Genomic DNA, 11,662 nt, shown 5'->3' with positions numbered 1-11,662 from the left:
AACAATGAATAATTATTTTGACCTGATATAATTATGACTTGGTAAATCAAAACTTAAGTACATGTCTATATATTATTTTGACTTCATTAATATTCCTCAGTATACTTTCGGGTTTACAAATCAAATCATTATTTCTTAGTGACTGAACATGTGTAAAATACATAATTTTGACTGACCACACTGTGGTATACTATCTCTTAATCATGACTTAGTCATAATGAGTATTTCTGTTTTCAAATGCATAACATTTCATCAATTTATCTTCTTTTCAGGCAGAAATTGGCTTCTGTAAATGAAAAATTCAACCAGAGGAGGCATAACAAAGGTTTACACAACTAACACTGGTTCAGTTCAGCAGACATCTCAATCAGAGAATGTGTCAAAAGGAGAAAAGGGAACCCCATTTGTAATTCTACAAATGCAATGATAAATCCACGGCTCCCCCTTTCCTCATGCCAAGCCCACAGACCCCTGTTTTGCACAAAGCTTTGTCCATCTGTGAAGATTTGTGTCTGGCTGTGCCGTGAGTGCACGGGCGATAGCTGTGAAACTGGGGAGAACAAGTCTGTCATGGTGTGAAGACGTTGAATACATTAGAGAAAGCAGGCTGTCAGGAGGCTCAGTCATGGCTTATCTGAAGTCATTTCTCTGTCATGATTCCATACAAAGGTGATAGGGAATTAAAGCTGTCAGCAGGTTCGTGTTTTGACCCATAATGACAAGAGTCCACTGTGATGTTTAATGTAAATTTGTGGACATTTTAAATTATGCATCATAGTTATAGCTGTTTTCTAAGTGAAGCAATCACAGCCAGTTCCATTCTATAAAGTTTGGGCACTTCTGAGAGACAGATTGAAACAAAGACTGGTCATAATTTCAACAGAATAGGCCCAGATCTTGAGTAAAAGTCAAAAGTATGGCTAACTCTTCAAGAAGCAGCTTGATAGCATCTCTTTGTCAGGTCCTTTACACTCCATGATCCCAGTTTGTAACACAGCCAGTAAACAAGTTAAAAAAGTTGTCTCCGAGTCTAAACTGAGACAACCATGATTACATTACCAGGGTTCCCATAGCAAAGCTCTTCCGGAACAAAATACATTATACTGCTGTCTCCATGACTGGTAAACTCATGTTCTTGGCTGAAATTGGTGGAATGCCCCTTTAAATTCAACATAAAGTGCTCAACCCTGCTTTCAACTCAAGGCATGTCAAAATGTAAACACTGTTTGATAAGAAAACATAATGAAGACTTCAGTCAAGATTCAAAATACTCACAAATTTTATTTTTACAGTAAAAAAAAGTCAGCAACAGAAATATTTACATCAATCAAAACACTGGAAATAAAACTATCTATGTCATGACTCCCCCGCGGCAAACTGTTCTTCAGTTTGCTCTTAGTGTGACACTTCACAGTCGCCATCACACGACTGACTAGTTCCGGTACGGTCACATTACACCTCTATCCTGCATATGTTCGCTCCTTTTTCCATTCACTTCAAATCACGTCTGTATGGTTGATAAATGCAGGCATGCATTTCCTGTTTCGGTGTGATCTCCATCCGGTTGCAGTTAACTTGTAAAGTTCAACATCACATTCTGAGTGTGTCATTTAACAGAAGACTAATGTGAGCATACCTTTGGTGTGTTAGTTTGGTTTTAAAGGGGCAGGGGGCAGACTCGCAGAGGCCTGCTCCAGAAAGGCCAGTGGTCCAGGAGGAGGAAGGTCTGAGGGTTTGCGGTGCTGAACGCTCACATCCTCGAGTACTTGTTGCCAGTGGTGCAGCTTGGACAAGTGTTTCTGAACCAGCAATTCTTTCCTCTGTAGCTCATTACGTAACTCTGACACATCCTGAAGCGAGGAAAAAAAATGTAGGTGAGAAGAGAGAAGCCACATTAACAAACAGAGAGAAATAAATAAAATGTAAACACTGACAGCATGTAACAAATTCAGGTGCAACAAATAAAGGTAATGCCAGGGAACCTTGGATACGACACAGATAATGCTTCTCAACAAGTATCTCTCAGAGCTTATACAGATCATCTGGGTATCACTAGGAGTGGAAAGAGGATGGAAGGTGGAAAGGACCACTTAAAACCGTCAAGATTCGTGAGAATGTCAGTATAATAATTCACCTCTTTCACCACCTGCTCTGGTTTCTGCACAGATAACTGAAGCCTTTTCTGTAAGAAGAAGCACTCTGTCTGTCGAGCCACGTCCAGGAACTTTTGTATGCACTGATCAACACCTGCAACCAACACACAAATAGATATACATCCATATTCAGATTCCAGTATGAGATAAACGAAAACTACCACAAATCAATTCAAGATAAGAGGCTGCACTCACCAGTGCGGATCTCCTCCTGGTCAGTTCCATTAACGTAGTCTTGGCTTACCAGGGATGCAAAACATGCCTGAAGAATAAATACAGAGGGAAAAACAAAACAAAAATTGGAAACTACCCATAGAGATTTGCTCTCATTCAGCCACCAAGAGCACTGGTGAGGTTGGTCACTGACATTGGGTGATAGTGCCCAGGCTCACAGAGGCAAAGTAAAAGCGTACAGTGGTGGGGTCTCCATCTTCTTCCCAGCAGCCAAAAATGCTGCATTCAAGATAAGTTTTAAGTGCCACTATTTGAAAATCAGTAGGACCAGCCTTCAGAGGAACAAACTATTCTACAGGCTATCAGCTTCAGGTTGAAATCTGGACACAGGCCTTTTCCCCAAAGACAAATCCAGCATATCCATAAATAATAAAATTCCATTTCGTTGTGACACTTGATAAGATCAGAGAAATCATTCATGTTTTGTTGGTTACATCTCTGCACGGTAGTGTAGGGCTCCTTACTAATTAAGACAGTAATTAAGAGTTGCAGCCTTGGCTATAGTTTCTTAAAGGAGACAAAGTTTACAGTACTGTGTTGTTATGTAGGTGTTACAGGTTTGGATTAGGTTGGGTTTGCACAGAGGAAAGCTAGACTTTATCATTGATTTGTCAGCTCTCAATTTAAGATGAAGCCCGTTTTAAGGACATTTAAGGATCTTAGTGTTGGGAAATGAGACTGGAGTAGAGCTGTAGCCTGGGGCGCGAAGCTAATGAGCTAGTCTGAAAGTAGCTTAGCATTAGCTCATTTATCTAAGTGCCACAGACCAGGTATCTTCGCTAAATAAAGATATGCTAAACGTGGTAAGCTTTCCACAGCAGTTTGGTGTGAGACTGCATCATCTTAGTAACACCAGGAAAGCAAACGTTAGCCATAAGCCTAACCTAGCTTGCTAACTTTGCTAAAATCTGCTAGCGCACACAGCTAACGGAAGCTAGCACCTTTGCTCTCTACCTCGAATGAAGCCTCTAGTTCATCCACCAGTGTGTTGCTTCCTTGGGCTCTGGTAGCGGTACCGGGGAAGCCCGGCTGGCCCGGTCCACCGGGACCCCCGACGGGATGCGCACCAGACGTCTGCTGACCGGAAAACATCCCACTCATGGACGATGCCATCTTGATCCGAGCGTTTTCCGTACAGCGGTCCGCACATGCGCACAAGAGGTAGGTGCCTGTGAAGGCTCTCTGGCCAAAAGTATGTGGACAACCCTGCTCACATGTTTTTGTTGATTTGGGGTTGTTTTTCGTAGTTTGGCAAGTTTCAGTTAACAGTAATGTAGATGCTACAGCACACAATATTTTAAACAAGTGGTTCTCAACCTGGGGGTCAGGACCCTTTAGGTACGAAGAAATAAAACTTCTTTTACACAAACTATGCTTGTTTTTTCAGGCTCTTTTCTATTTTCTGTATTTTTTTCTTTTCACCTCTTTAGGCTTCTACAAGTCATTTCTTTGAAGCAAAACAAAACAGAAAAAGCGCTCTTTGGTTTAACAGACATTTGTTTTAAGGGGCCACAACCCAAAAAGGTATGGAACCATTCTTTTACTTATCGCCCAACATCTCTGCCCGACCTCACTGATGCTCTTGCGGGTGAATTCAAGCGAGTCCCTGCTTCCAGGCTCCAAGATCGGGTGGCAGGCCTCCACAGGAGTGGATGCTGTTACGGCAGCACATTGATGGTTTTGAAAGGATCAAATAAGAGAGTAATGTTTGGGTTTCCCAATTCTGTATTGTGTCGACAACAAAGCCAAGGAGATAATAAATGTATCAGACATAATTCAAATTTTCCAGTTTATTTATACAACATATAAATTATGTAAATTATGTAGCTACTGCAGAGCTTCAGGCTTTTTAAACTAAAATAACAGCATGGGGAGACACTAAACATGAATCTCCTTGAAAAGCATCTCAAAAACCTCTAAGACTGATGCATTAGCTGTATGTAAACATCACAGCTGTCACGTTGTGTGCTGACAGATCACTGTTGAATCCTGCAGAAGGAAGCTCCCAGTCAGAGAGTCTTGTGTCCGGTCTGGTGTCGTGTCAATCTCTCAGCCGCTGTGGGCCAGTCCAGCAGCAAACTCCACCAGCGTGCGTGTCGGTCTTCCAGACATGCCTTTTCTCAGGTAGGGAATCTCGTCTTTGTTACTCATCACCCCAGCGATGTCCAGATGGGCCCAATGAGGAGCTGTGACAAACTCTCTCAGGAATGCAGCTGCTGTGCAGGCTCCACCAGAACTAGGAAGATTCAACAGACACAACAGTCAGATTCAGGTAAATAAAGGAAAAATGAGTTCAACCCATTATTAGCATGAATGAGTGTTTGCAGGTAGATAATGTAGGTACGTGGGAGCCTTCCCAGCATGCACTGGGGCCATAGATTCATGGACATAAGTCTCATTTTATGTGCACAAAACTTGAGAAAAGTTGCGCAGTTGTTATTGTTGTCATTTTGTCCGACATTGTGCTGTGCAATGTTTCCACACTTTCATCTCTGTTACACTGGATGTATAAAATCTATATAATATACAATAACATTATATCATGCCAGTGAATATAGTTAGACTGTGAGTGACGTTGATGCATGATTGGTGGGGGTGATAACGTGATAATCATGAGCCTGCTATGAAAATAAAACCTTACTAAAATCTCTTAAGTGTGTAGGATTTAGTGGCATCTAGCAGTGAGGTGAGCCCTACCCTCACTTCCCCCTGCAGGGGCCACTAAACACATGAAAAGGTCCCTTGTGCAGCCAGTGTTTGGTTTGTCTGTTCTGGGCTACTGTAGAAACACAGCAGTGCAACATGGTGGACTGCATGGAGGAGGACCAGTTCCCTCTGCAGAGATAAAGAGCTCAGACACTAATGAAAACATGATTATGATAATTCTATTCATTATTAGTTATCATGCTTAAGTACAGTATAGGTGACTCTTCATTATGAATATTCGATTGTGATTGTGAACAGATCATAGTGATTTTACAATAACCCCATTTAAAACCATTATTACATCAATACTTATCAATCTCAGAAAGCGAGTCATTTGTATCCGACTTGGTCCTGATCCAGCTAATTGTCAATAGGCTGCAATTTTGCAGGTTTGGGTTTAAAGACTTGTTGCTCTGACAACAGCTCCAGATTAATAAACCAGCTTGGGGCCTTGTATCACTGTGACGTCTGAAGCAGGAACTGCAGCCGCCCGCTGAGCGTAGCGAGATACGTACCGGCTGTACTTGCCGATGTTGTTGAGGTCAGCCAGCTGGCTGTCAGTCACCTGCCTGGTGTAGTGCTGGAACAGAGGCATCCGCCACACTCGGTCACCTGTCACAACACTTGCCTGCACACACACACACACACACACACACACACACACACACACACACACACACACACACACACACACACACACACACACACCATTAGTCAACAGTGGAGCTGAGAGACTGAGATGTTGAGAGTGTGTCTATCGTGCAGACACAGCACCTTGTGCAGCTGCTCCCAGAGCCAGTCAGAGTTTGTAAACACTCCAGTTGCTGCTGAGCCAAGAGCAACATCCATCGCACCTTGGAGACAGGAGAAGCCACATTTTAATATTTACCAATTAGATTTCCCCGTCATTCATTTAATCATGCAACATTATTGGCCAGAGGTGGCTTTCACACCTGGCGTTCGGTTCATTCGGTCCACAAAATCTCATCTGTTTCATGTTCATATTGACTTATTACCAACAAACTAAGAGCTGTGCATGTGAACTCATATGTAGAGGAAAGTCATTGATCGGACATACATCCTGCATCATTAGTTCCACATGGACCCACGTGGGGAAATCGAATCCTTGTGCGTGACAGTGACAGTCATGCAGCACATGCACAGTGTGTGTTAAATCATCTTCTCTGGTGTCACAAAGAGCTCACAAAGAAAAACAGCACAAATGCTAGAGATGAATAATGACAGACAGGTTGAGACAAGACAAAAAAGAAGCATCTAATCCTGTAATTTACAGAGTTTATAGATACTATGGGATTACTACAGTTCTCTGCCAAATTAATGTGATGTTTTTATCCTGTGGACATGTTTGTGTTCATATTTTCCAGAGTGAAAGCAAAGACAATCTCCTGCCTCTGATGAACGATTTATTCTATTTGATTTCAAATGACACAGATACACAACACACCTGGTTTTAGGACTGTTTTCTGGGCATTTTTAGCTTTATAATGAAGATACAGACATGAAATAAGGGGAGAAAGAGAAAGCAGTATAACGTGCATCGAAAGTGCCCCGTGAAATTTGCCCTGGGGATGTTATGGTTGTTCTATATGTGTCCAAACTATGAGACCATTGACACGCCTCTGTTTAAACACCTCTTTACTTTCTGATGAGTCAGGGAAAATTCCTGCACACAGGTCCTGACATGTACATGTGTTTCTATGGTTAGTTAACAAGTGATGATGTATAATTATAGAAATCACTTATGCAGAGCACTTTTTTTGACAAACCTTTCTTGAGAGAGAGCTTCAAAAGCAGTCTCAGTCAACGAAAAGTCAAGTTGAAGTCAAAGCCAGCCTCATAACGTGGTTTTTAGTCACTGATGTCACTGTAAATAAATCAGCGGAGAAGTCTCACCTGTTAGCGTCGCAACATTGACAATAGCTCTGGGGTTAAAGGTGTGTCCATAACACAGGGCATCAGCGAGAACCAGGCGGCCTTCAGCATCTGTATTATCAACCTGTACACAACAACAACAGAGCCTGTTCATCTGTGCACACACACACACACATTAGAAGTACACAAACACTACACTCAGGTAACTTTTTGAAACCTTCACATTCCACCCACCTGGATTGTTTTTCCGTTTTTTGCTGTGACAACATCACCTGGTTTCGTAGCTTTTCCACTGGGCATGTTCTCACACAGGGGAGCCAGACCTGATTTATTGTAAAGAAAAAAAATACAGCACACAGTGATTCAAAGACAGCTTCATGGAAGTTATCTCTGTGTTGACATGTATGATTCCAGCGAATTACTTCCAGTGAGAAACCTGGTGTATTCCCTTAAAGAGTATTTTTACAGAGGAGTACAGAGGGCTGATAGAGAGCTTCATCACATGGTGCAACAACAACCACCTGAAGCTCTGTATCAGCAGAACCAATCAGCTTGTGGTGGACTTCAATGATTCACACATGTTTGTTGGTGCAAACAAGCTTCAAACTGTAAAACGTGGACGCCTCACGCACATGTTCAACCCGGCAGCACAGAAGATCCGTACAATCAGCACTAATCTAATCAGTTCATCCTTCAGTCCAAATGAACGCTTGTGCTCACCAACGATGTTGACGGGCAGTTTCAGCGCTGCTGCTGTGACGATGGACGCGCACACGGTGGCAGCTCCACCCATATCAGCTCTCATTGCATCCATAGAAGGAGACGGCTTCAGAGAAATACCACCACTACGGGCACAGAGAGGACAAGTGGTGATCAGCTGTTTATGTGATCCAGATACTGACTGTGACGGTGGTGAGCTGGAGTGTGTGCTATTGCGGTTTACCTGTCAAAGGTGATGCCCTTGCCCACTAAGAGCAGCGGGGCCTGCTTGCTGTCAGCAGAACCGTTGTAATGTATCTCCAGGAAGACAGGGGGCTCCTCTGAACCTTTAGAGACGCTAAGAAAGGCCCCCATCTGTTGCTCCTCTATCCAAGCCTGACATCTGCATAAACACACAAATCATTAGACAAAAACTCAAGAACAAAAAGGATCAATAATCAGACCAGACTTTGGTACATTTGGCTTATGGCTGCAAAAAAATATTCTTATTTTCCTTATCAATTCTTTTCTTTTTTAATCAACTAAACATTCAGGCTCTATAATGTTGAAAAATAGTTTAAAAATACCCATCACAGTCTCAAGAGCCCATGGGAACACCTTAAATTTGTTTTAATGCGATCAAACATCTGCAACCCAAAGGCATTCAAGTTCAACGTGAAATGAAAACAGAGCAAAGCAGCAAATCCTCAAAACTGAGGGAACTTTGGTGTTAGAGGCAGATTAATTTTCTGTACATTGACTCATTGATTAATCTGCTAATTGTTTCCCAGCTATTGATAGTTTCCAGTCAAATAAATGCTCAAAATGCAGACAAAACTTAAAAAGAGACCAGAATTATCTCACGCCAGCTGAATATTTATCTTCCCTACAAGCAAAATGTTTTCCCACACCATGCAGTCAAATTTGCTCGATATCTGGCAACTCTAAAAGAAGCACTTATAGTCCCACAATGCCTTGAAAACACATTGATTACAAAATACATTAATCTAAAATGCCCTTCAATAATGCCACAAATCAAAATACTTCACATGTCTTAGTTGGACTCACTTCAACTGACAGATAAATGATAGAAGGCTTAACACGTTCAGTGATGACAAATGAAGCACAAACCTCTTATTTATTGTGACTCGTCCAGCGTGCGGCGCTAGCTTCTCTTCGATGGTGTTGGCAAAAACAGTAGGAGTGATGTGATTGGCCGGAGCCTCCATGAGAAGCCGCGCCAGGTTTTGTCCTTCTGCATACATGACTCCTTTCTCCCAACCGACCGAGTCAGCACTGAGAAGGAATGCACACGGACAATTATACGTTAGCATGAAGCTGCATACGTGAAATTCAGCCCCAGCTCTGTGCTGCCGTTCTACCTTCCATAGAGCTGCGTGGTCACTTTGGTCTTCTTCTTGGATTTGAGTTGGTCATACTGAAACAAGCCCAGAGCGGCACCTTCTGCTGCTGACTGGGCATCCCCGCAGGCGTCCACCTCCACATGGTTCACCTCCAGGTCCTGAAGTAACCGGCAGCCAGCTGAACACACAGACATCAGCCAGGTGCTAACTCCAGAAAATCCTCCATGTAGCCAGCTTTAATCGAGCAGAGTCAGCGTCTTACCTGACACCGCCTGCCTGATGCTCTCCTTGCTGGTGTCCCAGTTCTCTGTCCCACACACACCTGCGCTGCTCTTACCCAGCCCGACGACGGCGACGCACGGGAAGTCCTGAAGAAGACACAGGGACGATTTAATTACTCTGATGCTGTCAGGAGACATGGTGTTATCCATCTACTGTCACACCCTCTTACCTTGTGGATGCCATAAAATATTCTGCTTTTGCCTTTTTTCAGAGCTGGTCCAGAGCTGGAAGGTAAAAACAAAACCAGTTTAATAAACCAGTTCATTAACCAACCATGCTACAAGTTAGACACACAGTGTGATATCCATTAGGAATGCCCAGTAATGTGTTTTTTCACAGCTGATAGCAATATTAGGTATGCATCAGTCACATTTCTCTGCTGAGATTAATATCTCAACTGAGTGGCCAATAACAAGTGCTTTAAACTATCAGTGAGATTTTACTGGGTGAAACTTTTTCACTAAAACTGTAGACATTCATTCGTGGTTCTGGGAGAAAAGTATGTAAATATCACAATGACAGTGGCTAAGAGATAGTAATTTATGTGGATCTCCACATCTGCTTCATTAGAGCAGTATCAGTACAGATGTGATCCAGGGTATTTAAGCAGTAATGAATACCCAATATGTTGCCGAAACCAGGACCGACAAATGCAGGCACTGTCTTTCTGGTAATTAAGTTAAAGCCACAAACAAAGTAAAAACCTGCAAACATCTATATTCCACAACAAGCCACAAACACTTGGCTATATAACAATACATATAGTGAGGACAGAGATTCATAAAGTGTTATCATAGGCTGTATATAAGGTCTAGATTTAGCACTTTATTAATCCTGCTTGAGGAAATTGTTTTTAAACTCTGCTGTTAGTGCCTTCATTGCATGCACAGGCCTAAAATACACACACACACAGACACAGGAAATAAATGAATAAGTGGACCTTGAGAGGAGACTATTTTGTCAACTGCTGTTTGCATGAATGAACACTCAAGATCAATGTTTGGGAGAGGTGTTGAGGATTATGGAGGTTGTAGTTGGTGGTGCTCTCGTCTCTTGGCAACCCAGTTCTCATCAATGAGGATAAACTACATACTACTATGTTAGCCAACAAAAAGACCATGCAGTTACATCAAAGCTTAGCGTAGAAGGCAGGATTTACTGCAGCACTGTTATATTGGATTGTATTAGCCTACAGACTCACATTTTCAGCAGTTCAGAGAGTTTTCCAGACAGAGTTTGGTCAAAACCTGCAGCTGCTTCAGTCAGATGAAGGCCGCCCTCCTCTCCCTCCTTCTCAAACACTCCCAGCACCAGACCCTGCAGACACACATCAACACAGTGAGGCTTAACAAAAGAAAAAAGACACTCAAACACGCACGCACGCACGCACGCACACACGCACATGCGCGCGCGCACACACACACACACAGCAGTGGATGGGATAAAATGCGTGTGTGTGTCCCTGATGTAACTATCGGCCAACTGATGTTGACAGGCTAACGTTAGCTACTTACTTTTCTCCCGTTCAGGTGAGTCTGTGACGCAGAAAACGACCTGCAGTGGTTTGTCCGCAGCGCCGCCTGCGCAGCTCTCCTCAGAAGAAGCATTGTCATCTGTCGTGCATATATGAACCCCAAACAAACTATAAACTCACAGTTTTAGAGGTCGCATACATGTGCAGAAGGAGGTAGCTCGACCTGACAGCGTCGCGTTTCTCATACGTCACCCACAAGCGACAAAGATAGATCTTTGTCGCCACCTGGCGGCAGTGTGAAGCTGCAGGAGGCCTTGAATCAGCAGAACCCAAGCACTGTATGTGTATTGTACTTAAGTACAATTTTGAGGTAGTCTGCTTGAGTATATCCATTCTCTGCTGTTTCATACTTCTACACAAACTTCCAGAGGCAAAAAATGTACTTTTGAGTCAATACATTTATCTAACAACTTTAGTTACTTTGCAGATACAGATCAATAATTCAAAATAACCTATATGTAGCAAATAAATTATGATGTATTACTGTAGGTGAAGATTAGATTTAATCATGATCTCAAGCTACCCAGCAGGATATAAAGTAATTTAAATGAGCTCCGCCATTATCAGATGTAACATTAAAGTGATGTACACATTCATGCATCAATAGTTATAATACAATAAAATAATATATACTATTATGAATTGGGCCATTCTGCATGATGAGCACTTTTACTGTGCTTTTGGTACTTTAAGTATATCGTATGCTTTTGAATGCAATGCAGGACTTCTACACAATGGCTTTGCTAAAAAGATCTGAGTACTTCTTCCACCACTTCAAGTTAACATTAGAATTTATC

At 42.4% G+C, this 11,662-nt stretch overlaps 2 protein-coding genes across 2 annotated transcripts; both read right to left on the bottom strand.

Moving 5' to 3' along the window:
- Window positions 1-1,255: 1,255 nt before the first annotated feature.
- Window positions 1,256-3,520, bottom strand: med28 (mediator complex subunit 28). The gene is made up of 4 exons (XM_041934065.1): window positions 3,342-3,520; window positions 2,349-2,415; window positions 2,135-2,247; window positions 1,256-1,850 (listed from the first exon to the last, which is right to left on the bottom strand). Exons 1-4 carry the CDS (start codon window positions 3,498-3,500, stop codon window positions 1,647-1,649), a joined length of 543 nt encoding a protein of 180 aa, XP_041789999.1. The 5' UTR covers window positions 3,501-3,520; the 3' UTR covers window positions 1,256-1,646.
- Window positions 3,521-4,091: 571 nt separating this feature from the next.
- On the bottom strand, window positions 4,092-11,036 carry lap3 (leucine aminopeptidase 3). The gene is made up of 13 exons (XM_041933799.1): window positions 10,846-11,036; window positions 10,533-10,648; window positions 9,501-9,555; window positions 9,312-9,417; window positions 9,068-9,227; window positions 8,817-8,981; window positions 7,930-8,088; window positions 7,707-7,831; window positions 7,221-7,309; window positions 7,008-7,110; window positions 5,868-5,947; window positions 5,609-5,721; window positions 4,092-4,623 (listed from the first exon to the last, which is right to left on the bottom strand). The coding sequence occupies exons 1-13, from the start codon at window positions 10,942-10,944 to the stop codon at window positions 4,437-4,439; spliced, it is 1,557 nt and encodes a 518-aa protein (XP_041789733.1). The 5' UTR covers window positions 10,945-11,036; the 3' UTR covers window positions 4,092-4,436.
- Window positions 11,037-11,662: the final 626 nt, after the last annotated feature.

Source organism: Chelmon rostratus, chromosome 3 (genome assembly GCF_017976325.1).
Source record: "Chelmon rostratus isolate fCheRos1 chromosome 3, fCheRos1.pri, whole genome shotgun sequence".
Classification (NCBI taxonomy): domain Eukaryota; kingdom Metazoa; phylum Chordata; class Actinopteri; order Chaetodontiformes; family Chaetodontidae; genus Chelmon; species Chelmon rostratus.
The sequence above is the reverse complement of the archived record's forward strand: the minus strand, read 5'-3'. Positions and strand labels throughout refer to the sequence as shown.